At 42.1% G+C, this 19,851-nt stretch overlaps 3 gene segments (V, D, J or C); all 3 read right to left on the bottom strand.

The window, feature by feature from the left end:
• Positions 1-2,577: 2,577 nt before the first annotated feature.
• Positions 2,578-3,098, bottom strand: LOC127157983 (Ig kappa chain V region 120-like). The segment is given in 2 exon segments: positions 2,578-2,927; positions 3,031-3,098. Coding segments are annotated over 2 exon segments (396 nt in total).
• An 11,442-nt stretch (positions 3,099-14,540) lies between these two features.
• On the bottom strand, positions 14,541-15,197 carry LOC127157982 (immunoglobulin kappa variable 3-20-like). The segment is given in 3 exon segments: positions 14,541-14,860; positions 14,969-15,056; positions 15,141-15,197. Coding segments are annotated over 3 exon segments (465 nt in total).
• Positions 15,198-16,967: 1,770 nt separating this feature from the next.
• On the bottom strand, positions 16,968-17,437 carry LOC127157977 (immunoglobulin kappa variable 1-39-like; the record flags this gene model as incomplete). The annotated part of the segment is given in 2 exon segments: positions 16,968-17,290; positions 17,374-17,437. Coding segments are annotated over 2 exon segments (387 nt in total), but the record flags the coding sequence as incomplete, so codon positions are not given.
• Between the last annotated feature and the right edge of the window lie 2,414 nt (positions 17,438-19,851).

Here is a 19,851-nt window from a genome sequence, read left to right as displayed (position 1 = left end):
ACTACTTTAAATTACTTTTTCCCCACATCAATCTACACTCCGTACTCCATAATGGCAAAGCAAAAAATAGGTTTTTAACATTTGTGCAAATTTATTAAAAATAAAAAACTGAAAAGATCCTGTTGCATAAGTATTCATACCCTTTTCTGGGACACTCGAAATTTAGCTCAGGAGCATTCATATTGCTTCTAGATGTTACTACACTTCGAGTGGAGTTAAACTGTGGCAAATTCATTTGAATGAGTATGATTTAGAAAGGCACACACCTCTCAGAAAAGGTCTAACAGCTGAAAATGCATATCAGAGCAAAAACCAAGTCCTGAGGTCAAGATAACTGCCTGTAGAGCTCAGTGACAGACTTGCGTTAAGGCAATGATCTAGGGAAGAGTTCAGAAAAAAATCTGCTGCATTGAAGGTTCACAGAAGCATTACCCATAATGGAAGATGACTGGAACAACTAGGACTCAAGAAAATGTCTGCCAGCCCCCATCCAAGCAGACAGAGCTTGAGAGGTGAAAAGGTGAGGCAAAGAATGGCAGATAATTGCCAAATGCAGATGTGCAAAGCTTGTCACATCATACCCAAACAGACTTGAGGCTGTAAAGGTGCTTCAACTATGTACTGAGTTAAGAGTATGAATACTTATGCAACGTACTTCAACGATCATTGCCTTAACGCAAGTCTGTCACTGAGCTCTACAGGCAGTTATCTTGACCTCAAGACTTGGTTTTTGCTCTGATATGCATTTTCAGCTGTTAGACCTTTTCTGAGAGGTGTGTGCCTTTCTAAATCATACTCATTCAAATGAATTTGCCACAGTTTAACTCCACTCGAAGTGTAGTAACATCTAGAAGCAATATGAATGCTCCTGAGCTAAATTTCGAGTGTCCCAGAAAAGGGTATGAATACTTATGCAACAGGATCTTTTCAGTTTTTTATTTTTAATAAATTTGCACAAATGTTAAAAACCTATTTTTTGCGTTGCCATTATGGAGTAGGGAGTGTAGATTGATGTGGGAAAAAAGTAATTTAAAGTAGTTTAACATAAGGCAGCAACATAACAAAATGTGAAAAAAATGAAGGGATATGAATAATTTTGCAAGGCACTGTATACCGTCGAGATGGAATAAATGGGGTTGAAAAAGCAGAAGTTAAGCAACTTATGGAAACAACCTTTTGCCTCCAGCGGCAGCAAATAAACATATTACCAGCACCCACCATCGCTGATTTGAAACAGCAGTGGCCATACCTTTTCACTCAGAAAGGGCTTCATGCTCATTTTGAGCTTCTTACTGATATCAAAGTTATGCGTGCACTTGAGCTTGCCATGGAAGAGTGTGGAAGAGCCATTGTGGAGTTCTTCAGCAACAAACCCACCAATGCAGATGTCAGGGCAGTCATTTCTCTGCAGCCAGACCTCGAGCTTTCCCTCTGCGTCATCCAACTTCTCATGGCTCACTTCTCTGAGACTCAGGAAGGGCTGATCCTTTTTGCAAATGTAAGTTTTTTTTTGTTTGATTTTTTTTCTATAATGGTATTATTGTTTATTAAAAAATTAAATGCATACAAGGCATTATTATTAGTGTATTTTGCCTCTCTGTCCTCATCATTGTAACTGTGTCTTAGGCATCTTCAACTGCAGCTGATGTAGAAAGAACACTTAAACTACCTGCAACTCCTCGACTGATTCTCCTTGGTATGTATAAAACATTTTTTACATAAGCCACTAAGGGTGTTTTTTTTCTGTATTTCAGCAAACATGGTAAATGATTTTGTACAAAGCAATATACACAAATACACAAAATAAATATTCTGTCATCTTTTACCCACACTAATGCCATTCCAAGCCCTTCAGACTTCATTCATCTTCAGAAAACAAATGATTATATTATTAAAATTCTTTCATCATTTTTGTTCATCAAATGAAAGTCCAAAAAAAACCTTTAATGCTTCAAAACGTTCATAAAGTTGTTGTAAATGTATTGATTTAATTTTGTTCATTCATGTATAAACATTCATCATACATAGAGCAAAAAAGCTGAAACATGCTTACTTGACGTGAGAACCAATGAAGTTTGTTCTTGTCTGTCAGGCTAGCATGTTTGAGTTTCCATTTACCATGGTTTTGACTGGACTTTTAATGGATGAACAATAGGGCTGCAAAGATTAATCGCACGATGTTGTGAGGCGCGTTTAGTCAATGAAGCCGGTACTTTGATTAGTAGTAAAGCTCCATCACGTGCGCACGTGATGGCATTTGATTGCCCATCTCTGGATAAAAATTTACAGAGGAAATTAACCAAATATCCAGCTCAGTTTTACAGATATTGAAATATACAGACTTAATGCAGTCTGTTCAGTTTGATTGACAGGGATCATATATTGATAATATTCAAACACTGACTCATTCTCTTCAGAAATACAAGATTGATGATGATTGCAATGGAATTGTGTTATTAGTGTTTGTGTTGATCAGTGTTGTGTGTGATTGTGTTGTAGAGCAGCTGCAGTTTCTCTCATCTGTATCAGTGCAGTCACTGTGACTCTGACTGACGGAGGTTTTTGTACGACTCTTTATCACTGTGTGCACACAGCTTTACTGTTGATATAGTGTGCACCCATACAGTAATAATCTCCTGTATCTTCAGTCTGGACTCCACTGATGGTCAGAGTGAAATCAGTTCCATGATCGGCTCCATTTCCACTGAATCTTGATGGAGTTCCAGTATGAAGGGTTTTGATGCTGTGAACTAAAAGTTTAGGAGTTTCTCCAGGTTTCTGTAAGTACCAGGAGAAACACTGCTTACACCAACCATCTGACTGACGTCCAATGGAGCTGCTGGTTTTACAGGTCAGAGTGACTGTTTGTCCATTCTGAACTTGTTTCTCTTTTGGAGTCTGAATTACAGTCACTTGTCCTGCAGAATCTGAAGAACAATTAAAAGACATGAAATTGAAAAAGTTTTTTTTTTTTGTTTGTTTGTTTGTTTGTTTGTTTAACTGATGAGCTAATGGAATTAAAAATCTTACCTTGAAAATACATCCCTAAGATCAAAATCAAGATGGTGAATGTCATTGTAGTTGTTGTGTCTGTTATGATAAACAGTGTCAGTCATGAAGTGTCAAACTCACAGCACTATAAACACTCTCAGAGCACTGAAGCATGTGCTGACAATGCAAAATGACTCTCTATATTTAAATCATTCACCTGAAGACTGTTGATCAGTCACAAAGACATTTACACATTTACAAATATAAAATGTGTGTGTGCGTATATATATATATATATATATATATATATATATTATTACTTTTTTCAACAAATTTCTAATGCCACAATATTTCATCAACAGCCTTTACTAAGACACTGCAGGTGACTAAATGTGTCATCATGTTATAATTTCTAACAAACAAACTATGTTAAACTAACAGATTCATGAGGGACATAATAAAATTCATTACTATGCTGTTAATGTGAATTTTAGTTCAGTGACACCGAAAATAAAATGCAGATTTCATGAATTGAACACATCTTTCAAGAGCTTGACCAAACACTTACTGAATACAGTACATCATACTATTAACCTAGCAACATCTGCCTTCATTCATATTCATATACAGAATGTTTGTGAGTTTTTGTTTTTTGTTTTGTTTTTTAAGGTAATGCTTCACTGTAACTTCGTAAATGTATTGTGCACATTTTTTTTTTTTTATTACTGTATGTTTTAACACGATCCAATATATTTTCTTGAAGATAACTGATCAGCTATTTGCCAAATGCTCATATCTGCTGATGTTCAGTTAAACGTTCATTCACATGCTAGTGGCACATGCCATTGAGAGTTTATTTTTGTGAATTATTTGGATGAATGTATGAGGAAGTTTGTTTTGTGTGCGTGTGTGTGGTAATTTGTTTCAGAACCACACATACAGGGACATCAGACAGGGGTAATGCTGGAACAGGGGCCTTCAGGTAGAGAGATGCCCAGTGATTGCAGTTTCGTCTGAGGGGTCTAGAAACAATGACAAGGGGCCCAGAATCCCTAGCAATGCCCATTTTGTTTTATTAGATGAGAGTGATTGAGTCATCCTCTTATAAGCAGCTGCAGTTTCTCTCATCTGTATCAGTGCAGTCACTGTGACTCTGACTGATGGAGGTTTTTGTACGACTCTTTATCACTGTGTGAACACATCTTTATTGTTGATCCAGTGTTCACTCACACAGTAATAATCTCCCGTATCTTCAGTCTGGACTCCACTGATGGTCAAAGTGAAATCACTGTAAGATCCACTGCCACTGAATCTAGATGGAGTTCCAGTGTAACGGCTTGATGTCTCATATATGAGGAGTTTAGGAGCTTCTCCAGGTTTCTGTAAGTACCAGTGTAAGTAATTGCCATTATACACTCCACTGCTGACTTTACAGTTTATTCTGACTTCTTGTCCTTGAGCTGCTGTTATTGATGGACCCTGAGTAACAGTTTACTGTCCTCTACACTCTGAAAGAAAGAATACAAGTAAAATTATGAAAACTGTAAATGATTCATATTTTACACTTCAAAGAATAAACAATTGTCTCAAATTTATCATGCGAACCTTGAGCAAACAGTGTGAGTGTCCAGATGAGGATGATGATGTTGTTCATTGTTGTTGTTTTGTCTTGTGTGATGATGAAGATTCTGTTCTGTTCTGCTCTCAGTCATGAAGTGTTAAACTCACAGCACTATAAACACTCTCAGAGCACTGAAGCATGTGCTGACAATGCAAAGAAGTGGGCAGGATTTGTACCGCTTACAAACTAACCTTTGTGGAAAAGTATACTTTAAATCTTAAAAGTACACTTTTTAAAATGTGTACTTGCTAACTAATATATTACTCAAATTGAAGACCACTTAAGTGTATGTATAAGAGAATACACTTTTATGTTTCTTAACACACTTACATGCACTTAAAAAATGCACTTTGTAATAGTGTATAATTAAGTTTTACTTAAACATGCATTTTAAATCTTTGTTTTTTGTCTTGTATAAAACAAGTATAATCATGTTTATGTATTGACTGATATTGAATAATATATTTTATTGTATAATAGTCCTAGCATAATTGCCATTAAAGTATTTAGTTACAATCAGTGCCCCGGTTGTCCACCAGAGGACACTCCATCAAGGACTTCATTTCCCATAATCGTTTGCAGAACAGGCAGCTGTCAGTCTCAGACTTCAAATAAATTTCTTCATGCATGTTCATATTCTAAAAAAACAATATAAGTTTTAATACTTTGTGATGAATATGAGCTGTAGAAATCGAACAGTCTCTACAGAGAATGTTTGATTAGTTTACTGGGTTGATAATAAACCTAATAATATTAAAGATCATCTGCTTTCTAAATGAATCTAGATTCATACATGTAAACCAGTTTGACATGAGAAAGAAAACTGAGGTGATATACCTATTTGTATCTTATAATAATGTACTGTGTGTGTAGTCTTTTAAATTTATTGTGGTATTAATGTTTTGCTGTCGATCTTTCAGTATCTTTTGTGATTTAAGAGTTAAATGTTTAGATTTTAAAGAATTACTATCGATCTGATTAATATTTACAGAAGATAAAATAAAACCACATATGGGTAAAATGTTCTTTACATCTATAGATTAAAATTTTAAAAGCTGTTTTAACTTACACTGGATATTATTTAATCAAATTCAGTTAGCAAATAAAATAATATTTTATCTTTATATATTTTACTCATTTCTGTCTTTTTGAATCTAAAAAGGTCACAGGCCTCATTTCTTATGTGTGCAAAAGATCATTTGTACAAACATTTGTACACATACAGTATGAAAATAATCCAAAATTGTTCATAAAAATGTAAAGATAAAGACAAGTAAAAGTAAAAATAGATCACTGTGAAAATATGTCACTGGAATTAACAGTTTCCTGAATATAAACACGTCTGGACTTCCATGTCCATGGTGATGAGTGCTGTACTTATGAACCATTAAGGAATATTTGTGGCCGTTCTGTAGGTTGCTGTGTTTATTTACATTGTGCATTAATTTAAGATTTATAAAGATTTTTAGGAACATTTTTGTGTGTATGGATGGTTTTATAATTTGTTTGTAGGGATATTTCAAAAATTCTTTATCTTTATAAATGAGGCCCCAGAACTAAAGCTCATACTTTATAAACAAATGTCACTCAGTGAACCATGAAAACACCTGCAGATATAGGAAATTATGAAACAAGGCTGTGTAGTAAAATTATGAACCTCAAATACTGAAATATTTCCTATCACTATCGGTTCTCTGTGTGTTTTACTGTATCATGAATCTCCTGTGAGGATGCTGAACATCTGCTGATGGAGCTGTTCTATTCTAAGAGGAACAGAATCACTCAAATATGAGTTTGACACTTTATTCTCTGAAATGAGTCAGATGAGTTAGAGTAATGGAGAGATGAGGTTTGTTCATATTCATCAGTTCACACTGAGACTCTCAGCAGTCATACTGACCTTCTGAATGTTTCAATCAACTGTTGACTCTATGATGAGACACAGTGAATGATTCATTTTGATGTGTGTCCTTCAGTATCTGTGACACTCACCAGTCTGACTCCTAGTGTCATCTGCATAAGATCCCATTTAGAACAATTTTTCAGCCTGGTGCCACAGAAGAGTCCACAAAGAGCACCTATGAATGATCTACTGTATGTACTGCAGCTTTAAAGAAACCACCAATGGTTTTTCACAGAAGTGACAAAATGAACCATTTTTAGTCCTACAGTACATGTTGTGTTATATAGACATTATTTGGAGCATTCGTCTCCATGTGGTTTGTGTGCTGAAGTTCTATAAAATAATAAAAAATACTCAAATAATCAATTCATAATCTTAGCTTGTTTTGACATAATGGCAAATGTAAAATCCTATTATAAAGGAGAATCAATGCTGTACTGTACTGTACTGTGATAAAACTGCTGTTTGTTAAATACTGTGTTTAATCACAACCTCCTATGAGCAGCTGCAGTATCTCTCATCTGTATCAGTGCAGTCACTGTGACTCTGACGGAGGTTTTTGTACGACTCTTTATCACTGTGTAAACACACTTTTATTGTTGATCCAGTGGTAACTCAGACAGTAATAATCTCCTGTATCTTCAGTCTGGACTCCGCTGATGGTCAGACACTGCCGCTAAATCTAGGTGGAGTTCCTGACTGGAGGCTGTTTATGTCATGTATGAGGAGTTTAGGAGTTTCTCCAGGTTTCTGCTGATACCAGGCTAAGTCATCATATGTTAGTCCTAAATCCAGACTACACTCTATTGTAGCTGTTTGCCGAGCTGGACAGTTTTAACTTTAGGATGAGTCACAGTGACTTCACTGGATTCTGAAGAAAAGAAAAGAAAACCAATGAATGTGTAAATTTCACGTATAGCACAATATTGGCATATTACAATGCTATAAGACAACAACAGCATAATATTATTGTCAAAAATCATCATTCCATCTTGAATAAAAGCTGCAGTGGTCCAGATGAGGATAATGATGTTCATTGTTGTTGTTTTGTCTTGTGTGATGATGAAGATTCTGTTCTGTTTTGCTCTCAGTCATGAAGTGTTAAAATCACAGCACTATAAACACTCTCAGAGCACTGAAGCATGTGCTGACAATGCAAAGAAGTGGACAGGATTTACAACAGCTTGTGCTGATAACAAACTCATGTACAATAGAATTATAGAATGTATCACTTTACATTGACTAATATAACTGTTTAGTAACAATTATTGAACCATTTTGCAATAAATTAATAATTTTTGTTTATATTTCACTGACTGATATGACAGTGTTCTTGTTCTTTATACTGATGCGTATAATCATGAATGAAGCATCACACAAAATCTGTTGTACACCTTCCCCAGTGAGCCTCCTTGCACAAACCTGTACGAGATAGGGGAGGATGAAGAGCAGGTTCTGCTGGTGCGTCTTACTGACCCACCCCGAACCTGGTATGCCGACACTTATGCTCCTCGTGACAGCCCTCCCTAGTTTGACACAATCTGGCACCCGCATCCCGATCTATGGAACCTGCACATCTGGCTTCTGGATGGGATGCGGTAGACCTCACTGGCCTTTTCAATAGGCCGTGGTAAACATTATCACTCAGGCTAGAGCCCTCTCTATGAGGCTGGTCTACGCTCTGAGGTGAGGTTTTTTTTCCGTTGTATGATACTCCTCTCACTGAGAGGACCCCCTGAAGTGCTCGGTCAGAGTTGTGCTTTCCTTCCTGCAGGAGAAGTTGGAGTGAAGTATGTTCCCTCCACTTTGAATGTGTGCGTTATGGCTATCATGGTAAAAAATGGTCTTGTATGTGTATGTGCTGTGTATGGTCGTCCCTAGGGAAGCATCACCTGACCGTTGGCTTCCTGAAGAGTGCCAGAGGATAGATCCTCCAAGGCCGCCCCTCATCCCATCTTGAGGATCTCTCCGCTCCCTTTGAGCCACTTGATTCAGTCAAGCTAAAATTCTGGTCGTTTAGACCTTGCTCATGATCACGCTCACTTCTACCAAGAGGGTAGGGACCTGCACGCATTCTCAACCAACGGAACGTGCCTTGAATTTTCGGCTGTCTATTCTCATGTGACTTTGAGATCCTGGCCTGGTTATGTGTTCAAGGTTTACTTTTGGGTACGAGGCCGCAGTGATGTGCGTTGAGGAAGAGCGGGAGGAAGTGTTTTGCTGGGTACGTCCCCGCAGCCTGCTCGTTCTGCGTGCTCACCGAATGAGCCTCTGGACGATTTTGAAAGCTCGTCTCAGTACAGGCTGGATCTTTTGTTCGGCGCTCCTGCTGAGGAACAGGCAATTTCTGCAGCACCGGAGGGAGGACGTGAGCTGCCAGAAGCTGACGCCTCTTCTGAACTAACCGCTCCGGCGGCGAGTCTCAGTTGGTGGCGGATACTGAAAAGGCCGCCACACTTCAACTGGCAGCCAAGGAGATCGGAGTGGTGTTGGTCCCCCCGCCCAGCCCCGAGCCTTCTAGGCTGGATGACTGGTTCTGAGGTAATAGCCGTGACTCAAAGCCCCGGTTCCTTTTATCCCGGAAGTGCACAAGGAGTTGACAAAATCGTGGAAAGCCCCTCTTTCGGGCTAGATCACAATATACCAACTCTCTGTCCCTCACCACCCTTGATAGCTGTCTGGCGAAGGGGTATACGAAGGTCCCCCAGGTGGAGAGAGCGGTTGCTATGCACCTCTGCCCGCAAAATGCCGCCTCCTGGAGAGGCCACCCGAGACTCCCGTCCAGGGCTTGTAAGTTTTCATCTGCTCTCGTAGCGAAGGCTTACATGGCCTCTGGTAAAGCCGTGTCCGCCCTGCATGCCATGGCTATCCTGCAGGTCTATAAAGCAAGGTACTCAAAGATCTGCACGAGGGTGCTCCCAACCTAGAGCTACTGCAGGAGCTATGCTCTACGACTATGCTCTACGAGCTACGAAGGTCATGGCTCAGGCACTGGGAAGGGCGATGCCCACTATGGTGGTCCAGGAGCGCCACCTGTAGCTAAACCTGGCCGAGATGTGAGATACCGAGAAGGTTCGCCTTCTTGATGCTCCCATCTCCCAAGTAGGTCTCTTTGGCGAAACCGTGGAGGAGTTTGAGAACAGCTCAGACCCCGCAGCAAGCCAGTCCTGCAGCTAGACCCACCCAGCGGTCCAGCTCGCGCCGGAAGGTGGCACTGCCAGCCCGTCCACAGGCCACAAAGAACCCTCGTCAGGCTTCAAAGGGTTCCTCAGACGGGCAGCCCAGGGAAGGAGGATCATTTGACCTGTCCGGGTCCACACTCGATGAGGGGACGAGCGCTGGATTCGGCTCCAACTTGGTCCAACCACATGGTCAATAAAAGAGCAATTACCTTCTTCTCTGGGCATAATTCATAGCTTTTCCGACCCTCCATGCGATGGCCGGATACTGTTTTCTCTAACCAGAACATGCGGTCACACACCCCTTGTGTTCCCTCATGTTCTGAAACAGCGAGTTCATTCCCTTTGTCAGGGGAATCGTCTGCTCAGTTCTCACTGCACGAACCCACCAGGCAAAACAGCCAGTGGTCTTTGGGGCTTCTTACCTCCATCCAGAGGCCGTTTTTCCAGCCACAGTTCCCCCACTCCAGGTACGTTGGGTGTAACTCCTTTGAGACCCCTAGTGGAGAATTTTGTAGATTGGTTGAACCTCCCCAATCTTTCCCGCTGGCTCCTCAGGACCATTCGACTTGGCTATGCGATTCACTTCATGAGTCGTCCGCCCAAGTACCGCGGTGTTCTCTCTACCTCAGTTCTGGGCAAGAACGCTGTGGTTCTTCGTGCGGGAAGTGCAGTCCTTCTGGCGAAGGATGCGATAGAGACTGTCCCCTCAGTCAAAAATGAAGAAAGGGTTTTACAGCCCCTACTTCATTGTACCCAAGAAGGGTGGTGGACTCAGGCCAATCTTAGACCTAAGTTATGAATCAGGCCCTGCTCAAGCTCCCCTTCAAAATGTTAACCCTCAAGCACATTCTCAAGATTGGTTTGTGGCAATAGACCTGAAGGATGCGTACTTTCATGTCTTGATCCTTCCAAGACACAGGCCATTCCCACGGTTTGCCTTCGAAGGACGACTTATCAGTACAAAGTTCTTCCCTTCGGCCTCTCCCTGTTGCCCCGCGAAGGTACGAAGGTAGCGGAGGCTGCCCTTGCTCCCCTCAGGGAAGTGGGCATTCGCATTCTCAATTATCCCGATGACTGACTAATTCTAGCTCACTCGCGGGACTTGGTTTGCACTCACAGGGACGTGGATCTCAACCACCTGGCTCGTTTGGGACTTTGGGTCAACTGCACAGTCAGTGCAGGTCAATGGTCCCCCTGAAACAATTTCAGAGGCTTCTGGGGTACATGGCATCCTCAGCCGCGGTCACGCCGCTGGGTCTAATGCACATGAGACTGCTACAACACTGGCTTCATACCCGAGTCCCGAGATGGGCATGGCACCAAGGCATGTATCGTGTGAACATCACACCATCATGCCGCAAGACACTCAGCCCTTGGCAAGACATTTTGTTCCTGCAGTCAGGGGTGCCCTTGGAACAAGTGTCCAGATGCATCATTGTCACTACAGATGCTTCCAAGACAGGATGGGGTGCCGTGTGCAATGGGCATGCAGCTTCCGGGGTCTGGACAGGCCCCCAACTGCTTTGGCACATCAACTGCCTGGAGTTGTTGACAGTGCTTTTAGCCCTGAGAAGGTTCCGACCTTTGATTTAGGGCAAGCATGTGTTGGTCCGTTCAGACAACACAGTTGGCTTACAACAACCACTAGGGCAGTGTGCGCTCTCTTTGCATGTCACAGCTAGCCCGCCAACTCCTACTTTGGAGCCAGCACAGACTCAGGTCTCTGCATACCACTCACATTCCCAGCAAATCCAATCATGTGGCTGATTCTCTGTCACAACAGGTTTCGCTCGGAGGCGAGTGGAGGCTCCACCCCCAGTCGGTCCAGCTGATTTGGAGTCGGTTCAGCCAGGCACAAGTAGATCTTTTTGCCTCACCAGAATCCACCCACTGCCAGTTGTGGTACGGTCTAACTGAGGCCCCCCCGGTATAGATGCACTGGCGCACAGCTGGCCGAGGAACCGGCTCAAGTATTCGTTTTCCCCAGTGAGCCTCATTGCACAAACCCTGTGCAAAGTCAAGGAGGACAAGGAACAGATTCTCTTGGTGGCCCCGTTCTGGCCCAACAGAACCTGGTTTTCGGACATGGTGCTCCTAGCATCAAGGCATTCCTGGCGCATTCCCCTGAGGAAGGACCTCCTCTCTCAGGGGAAGGGCACAATCTGGCACCCGTGCCCAGATCTTTGGAACCTCCACCTATGGTCCCTGGACATGACCAGGAGGACTTCAGAGACCTTTCACTCTCAGTGGTAAACACCCTCTTACAGGCTAGAGCCCCCTCCACTAGGCGGCTGTATGACCTAAAATAGCACATTTTTGTGAACTGGTGTTCTTCCTGAGGGAAGGACCCACAGAGATGTGATATCGAATCTGTGCTATCCTTCCTCCAAGGAGGCCTGGATAGGCACCTATCTGCCTCAACACTCAAGGTCCATGTGGCGGCTATATCAGCCAATCATGACTTGGTGGATGGCAGATCGGTGGGGAAGCACGATTTGGTTATCAGATTTCTTAGAGGTGCCCAGGAACTAAACCCTAACCCTCCTCGGCCACACCTTATACCCTCTTAGGATCTTGCTGTGGTCCTTCAGGCCCTACAGCAAGATCCATTTGAGCCCCTTAAGTCAGTCGAACTTAACGCCCTCTCCTTAAAGACGGCTCTCCTGACTGCGCTCACTTCTGTCAAAAGAGTGGGAGACCTTCAAGCCCTCTCCGTCAATAGTTCATGCCTAGAATTTGGGTCAGCGGACTCTCATGTTGTCTTGAGACCCCAGCCTGGATACGTGCCCAAGGTCCCCACCACTTGCTTCAGAGACCAGGTGGTGACCCTGCAAGCCATTTCTTCCCAGGAAGATGAACCCAACCTGACCTTATTGTGGTCAACACTCATGTGGTAACACATGAGTGTTGCTACCTCGGCAGATCTTGCAAATGGGGCCTCTTTAACTGACATCTGTAGAGCTGCAGGTTGGGCTATACCTAACACATTTGCCAGATTTTACAATCTGCACATGGAACCAGTATCTGCTAGAGTCTTAAACTCAAGCTCTTGACTCAGCTCTGCGACATCCGGGCGAACTAAGTCACAATTCTGATGGTACCAAAAAGACAGACTGGGAAGCTCTATCCAGGCCCCCAGATAATGTACAAGCAGGATCAGCGGAACCACCGACGTACCTGCAGTGGGGCAGCATTGGGGAATGCAGGGACCCCGCTCGGGCGTCGTGTTGCTGGTCCAAAGTGGGGTCAGAGTGTCTGTGTCTGGAGTGTGTGAAACACTTATCTGCGTTCGGGCAGATAGCGCCTGAGTAGTACTTTTGATAGTATTCTGCAACCGCCCACTGCAGCTCACTGCCGAGAGGGGAGGGTGAGTGAGGTATGAGGTTGGCCCATCCAACACCCCCTGTGCCCTCTGGGAACCCAGAGATAGAAGAAACTGTTATTTTGTCAAGTTTTTGGGTACGACTGACTGTGAGGCCAGTGGCGGGGAAAAAGGAAGCAAAAGATTCTCCACCTGGCTCTCCTCCAGGGGAGGGAGTGGTGCGTTCACCATCTCCTGAAGAGCAGCTCCATCCATCTCTTGCTCTTCCGCTTGCCACTGGTCTTAGTGGGGGCCTGGACGGGCGGAGCGGCTGCCCTGCAACTGGCTCCATGGCGCTGCTAAGAAAGGCTGCTGCGATGTCTATGCTGGAATGGAGGCAGAGGGCCATCCTTGGCGACGAGCAGACTGAGTGGCCTCTGGTGACTGCTGGCCTGTGCAGTGGAAAACTGCTGGGCAAAGTTCTCCACTGCGTTGCCGAAAAGGCCGGTCTGGGACTTGGGGGCATTCAGGCACCTGGTCTTGTCGTTTTCTCTCATGTTGGCCAGACACAGCTAGAGATGGCGCTCCTGGACCACCATGGTGGACATGGCACGACCCAGAGACCGTGTGGTCACCTTCGTCGCACGTTGTGCAAGGTCCGTGGCGATACAAAGCTTCTTAAGAACTTCTGGGTCATGACTACCCTCGTACAGGTCCTTCAGTGCCTTGGCCCAATGAACCTGTAATAACTCCATAGCGTGTAAGGCGGAGCCAGCTTCTCCACAGGCCGCATCGGCACTGCCAATCAGAGCCGACGAGTGACTACAGGCCCGGGAGTGGAGAAATGGATTGCCCCGCCAGATGGAAGGGGCGCCGTATACCCCCGTGCTGGTCCGCCATCGAGGGTGGTGAGGGAGGATGTGCTGCTGGAGTGGTTTCGGCAGTAAAAGGTGCCGTCGCTGGTCACCGACGTGACTTGAAGTGACCGACTGATGGGGAACCACACATATAGGGGCATCAGAGAGGGGAAAGCTAGAACAGGGGCCTTCAGGTAGAGAGATGCCCAATGATATTGCAGTTTCAACTAAGGGGTCTAGAAACAATGACAAGAGGCCCAGAATCCCTAGCAATGCCCCCGCGTACATATATGCTCAAGAAAGGTACATTCAGTGCAGTTAACGAAAGAAAAACATAGTGCCTTCTAAAAAATATCTGTGTGCTCTGAGTGCTCAGAGCAGTTGGAACAATGGAAGTAAGGAAACTCAGAACATAAATACACAATCAAGGAGAACAGAAACAGGTGTGAGAGACTAATTAACACATGAGGAAATGTTACATAAATATGGTGATTTATATGTATTTACAGAAGTATATTATGACTGTGTTCCACTTTCTTTTTCACTTACATTCACTAATAAATGGTGTGTTATTAGATGAGAGTGTTTGCGATTCATCACACCCATCAGCACCTGCAGTATCTCTCAGCTGTATCAGTGCAGCCACTGTGACGCTGACTGACGGAGGTTTTTGTACGACTCTTTATCACTGTGTGAACACACAGCTACCAGAACAGTGTTCACTCTGACAGTAATAATCTCCTGTATCTTCAGTCTGGACTCTATTGACGGTCAGAGTGAAATCAGTGCCAGATCCACTGCCACTGAATCTAGATGGAGTTCCAGTGTAACGGCTTGTTGCATCATATATGAGGAGTTTAGGAGCTTCTCCAGGTTTCTGTAAATACCAGGCTAAACGATAACCACCATTCACTCTACTGCTGGTTTTACAGTTTATTCTGACTTCTTGTCCTTGAGCTGCTGTTATCAATGGACTCTGAGTTACAGTGTACTGTCCTCTACCCTCTGAAATAAAGAACAAGAATAACATTTACACAAATCTGACAATGATGTACATTTCGCATTTTAAAGTAATAAAAAAAAAAAAAAAACATCATGTTTTATCTCACAAACCTTGGGCAAAAAGTGTGAGTGTCCAGATGAAGATGATGATGTTGTTCATTGTCGTTGTTTTGTCTTGCGTGATGATGAAGATTCTGTTCTGCTCTCAGTCATGAAGTGTTAAACTCACAGCGCTATAAACACTCTCATGCAAAGTGTCTCTCTATGTAAATGCTCTTCATACACAGAACAGGCAGGTGTCAGTCTCAGAACTTAGATGAATTTCTTCATACATGTTCATGTTCTACAAAACATTCAAAGCTTTAATACTAATAGTATCTACAATACTAGATACTATTAGTACTAGTACTAGTACTAGCTTTAATACTATCTACACATATAAAGATATAGTTCACCAAAATAAAATTCTGTCATTATTTACTTACCCTTATTGTTTCAAACTTGTAAACAGGCCTTCAACTACTCCCTCTTCAAATTAAGACTCACTTATCTGGATTTAAATCATTACAGTAATTTAAGAATCTTTGGTGTGGTGGAGGAATACAGTTGTTCTCTTCTGCATTATTAATTGTTAATGGAGATGGAGCCTCATTGATTTCCCACAGAACATTCAAAAATTGCTGTCATTAGTTCTTCTGACTGGCAGAGCTCTTCACAGAGCCACCATGATTTGGGAGAAAAGAGGCTCAGTCATCCAGGACTGGTCAGTGGGAATGATTAATATTTTCTGAGTCTTACTTTGAGTCTTAACCTTACTTCTTGCTCCACTAGCCCTGTCAATGAGCCCATGTAGGTAGAGATTTCAGCTCAGTCTCACAGAATGTTTGTGGTAAAACTGGCCATTTGCTTCCTGGCTCCCTGACTCATCGTTCTCATGTTTTGGAAAATTGCATCCCAGACCATTATTCTACATTGAGCAGTTTAGTGATCACCATTATCAGTGTCATCTCCTTCATTGTCCTCTTTGACTCTGGGTCAGAGGGAAACTTCATAGCTAAGGGGCTCTGTCAACAACTTCACCTTCCTACTGTTCCCTTCTCTGGGGCATTTCCTATTGAAAGGTTTCATCAAGCATTGGACCAACCCATTTTTTCTGGAGGTGAGTGCCTGTCTAACCGAGAGACTCCCACACCATGCTCTTGGGGGTCCCACATCTAAAGTAGTCCTTGCCAGACCCTGGTTGGAGGAAAAGTATGTGCTGTGTTTTCAAAGTTAAACACGACAAAACAAAACAACAACAACAACAACAAAAAAGATAAAGTAAAATACAATGTATACCTTAATAATAATAATAAAAATAATAATAATAAACAAATAGATAAATAATTGTGGGTGCATATCTCATGTCTGTGAAGTATATTTTTAATATATTTTAATCGATATTAAGCCCTGATGCTTAGTTTTCTAGTACACAATTACATTTTTCCCAATCATAGCACTATTTGTTGAAAAAGCCATATTTTTTGTTAAAAAAATGATGTTCATATTACATACAACCCTGGTATTCAGCTGTCTGATTTTATGAAGTTGGTCATTCTACTCTGCATTTAAGTATGAAAATTATCTAAATATAAATTAAGTTAATAGTTTTGCCTTCAGTTAGATTATGTTATCGAGACATTTGGGATGTGCGCTTCAAAAATAGTATGTGTTTACTGTGATATAACTTGTTGTATTTGTGTTCGAAAAACCATTGTCAACTAAGTAACCCACTAGAACCCCCCCCCAAAAAAAGAGTGGATTAGTTGACTGTCAACAGTGTTACACAAGTATTATTGCTTCACATTTTAACAAGACAATATAACTAAACTTGTTTTGTTTATGAAAATATATTTCTAAACATACCATATGCTCAGTAGTTCATCCATGTTTATTGCCTTGAGTTGAATTTAATATTATTTTAACATTTAGTGTTATTAGCATTGAGTGATAGTATTCTGCATTATAATATTGTGATCTACATCCTTCCATCAGCAGCTGCAGCATCTCTCAGCTGTATCAGTGCTGCCACTGTGACTCCAACTGACGGAGGTTTTTGTACGACTCTTTATCACTGTGTGAACACCCAGCTACCACTGATAGAGTGTTCACTCTGACAGTAATAATCTCCTGTATCTTCAGTCTGGACTCCACTGATGGTCAGAGTGAAATCACTGTTAGATCCACTGCCACTGAATCTAGATGGAGTTCCAGTGTTATGGCTTGTTGCACCATATATGAGGAGTTTAGGAGCTTCTCCAGGTTTCTGTAAGTACCAGTGTAAGTAATCACCACCATGCACTCTACTGCTGACTTTACAGTTTATTCTGACTTCTTGTCCTTGAGCTGCTGTTATTGATGGGCTCTGAGTAACAGTGTACTGTCCTCTACACTCTAAAGACAGAATAAAATTGAGAAAAAAATCTGTTAATGATGTATATTTCAAATAAATTTAAGATAGATTTGATCACACAAACCTTGAGCAAGCAGTGTGAGTGTCCAGATGAAGATAATGTTGCTCATTGTTGTTTTGTCTTGTGTGGTGATGAAGATTCTGTTCTGTTCTGCTCTCAGTCATGAAGTGTTAAACTCACAGCACTATAAACACTCTCAGAGCACTGAAGCATGTGCTGACAATGCAAAGAAGTGGGCAGGATTTACAACAGCCTGAGATGCTAATAACAAATTTGAAAAAACAATTTTTGTTTGTTGTTTGGCAGGAATTTGCCACACTAGTCTTTATATTGACATCTATCAGTGTGGATGCAACATTTTCAGTTTCCAGTGCAGCTGAAGAAATAATGTACTTACATATTATAGCCCTGCATGATTTGCTTATTTGTAAGTGTATAAGTAAAAGTATCCACAGAGAGAGGACAATGTTATGCATTTTTCATAGGTCACTAAATTACTGGATTCTTCACATCATGAGTGTAGACCATTTTTAAAATATTTGTAAATCATTTTTAAGTTATTAATAAAATCATGCACTAAATTTTCTAAGACATGTTTTGTGATAGAAAGCCGTATGCGAGGGAGGGATAATGGCCATGAATATTTAGTGATTCACACCTGAGAGACAAAAGGCCGTCCCCTAATGGCCCATCACTGTGACTGTCACTATGAGGCAGGTAACAAAGAATGTGAGGAGAGTAAGATAATGGGGGTTTTGGTCGTTTGTATTTTATTTACAACACAATATAATCAAAACATACATAATGATGGTCAAAGATTATTATTGTACTCACTGACCTAACCACAGAGATGTGAACAGACCTTGTGTCATTCCTGTTCAGCAAGTCAAACTAGTAAACCATACCTGATATTTAAGTGTTTGCTGCTTCTTTCCATGGATTCAAGAAAAAAAAAGTCACAGAGCTTATGTTACTGAAAATCAATGAAGAATAACATTTGATGTTGGTACAGCACTCTCAGAAGTTTGAAGAGTAAAAATCAGCAATATTCATTTGCGGTGCAGGTATCAGATCTAAAAAAGTGTAGCGTCTGGACCAATCAGACATACATTAATTGTTACATTTAACAAATAGTCTTTAAACACAACAGGCCAGCTACATGCTGGAGCTCTGGAGACAACCCCCCCAAAGCAACTAACACCCCAAAAGGGCTCAGTTGCCAGGACAACGATCTGATACCACAGGTTTTATGGCCTCAAGGAATGCAAACAGAGCACACTACATTTCTCTATAGGAAAGACACAATGCCTGTAGAAATGGACTCTTTCCTACTCATTCACAGACAAACCTCTCTTTGACCTTCCTATCACACATAGCCCAGGTCAGTGTGTACAGTATTACTGCATTGTATTTTAATTTTGTCTGTTGTATTTGTATTCATCTTTCTACTGTTTTATGCATGTATTATGATAGATGACTAGTAGTATAACCCACCTATGTCATGCTTGGACTCTTTGAGTTCGTATTTTAATGATCTAAAAGATGGTGTAAATTAGATGTTGATACCTTTGCAACATGTTAGTGTTTTAAGAAACCTTAGTAGTTTTTGCATCAACACCCAATCGAATTACATATGCAAAATACCATGCTCACAGACAAAGAGTCGTAAACTTTCTCTCCAAAGGTGAAAGTTACCATTGGTTCATGGACCTCCTGAAGGCACAGCCTCCAGAGAGTTTAAAGGCATCGACCCCTCTCTCTTCTAACTCTCTCTTCTCCCTTCTTCACTCGTCTGCAACATCTTCCGATTGCTGCCCGTGTGGAGGAACCCACGGGGAGCCGGAGCCGGCACAGGGCGTGCCCGGCGGGCCCGACAGGCCCAACATACAGAGCTGTGGCTCTCGACCACAAAGAGCCAGACAGTTCGACTTAACCCTGGAATTCACCTTCATGACTTGCCTCAGTCAGTCAGCGGTTCTTGGAGAACCTAAGAAGATGAGCTAGAACTCTTCAGGACTTCCCTAAGCGTGCGCCAGGCCTTGCGGCCTTGTCTTTCCATTCCTCAAAGATCACAGGACTTCAGCTGGGTCCCTCTCAGCTCTTGGTTCTTCTTCACTTTTCACATGGGAAGAAACTCCCAGTCACCAACGAGTCAGGACATCTTCGGAATTCATCACTCTTCAGACCCGGAAGAACGTGATTGTAATTCCAAAACCACCACTGCTTCAAACCACCAAGACTTTCAGAGACTGCATTTGGACACTTGTTCGACGACCAAGGCAATGCAAGTATCGTACACTTAACTAAACATACAGAGGTTTAGTATAAGCTGTAGACAGCACTGATGGTTTCACAGCAGGTGGTTAACTGACTCTTTTCATAGCTTCATTTCCTTGTTTCTCTCTCTAACTGCTTCTCACTGACCATTCCCCCATGTATGAGTGACTTCATGTTTGTTTGTTTAGATTAGTTATGTGTTAGTCCTTCGTTAATAAACTATTGTGCACAAATTACATGAGTTTTGATTCTGATTCTGCCTTG

The sequence above is a fragment of the Labeo rohita genome, unplaced genomic scaffold, assembly GCF_022985175.1.
Source record: "Labeo rohita strain BAU-BD-2019 unplaced genomic scaffold, IGBB_LRoh.1.0 scaffold_129, whole genome shotgun sequence".
Taxonomy (NCBI): Eukaryota; Metazoa; Chordata; class Actinopteri; order Cypriniformes; family Cyprinidae; genus Labeo; species Labeo rohita.
Note: the sequence above shows the minus strand (reverse complement) of the source record. Positions and strands in the feature narration are given on the sequence as shown.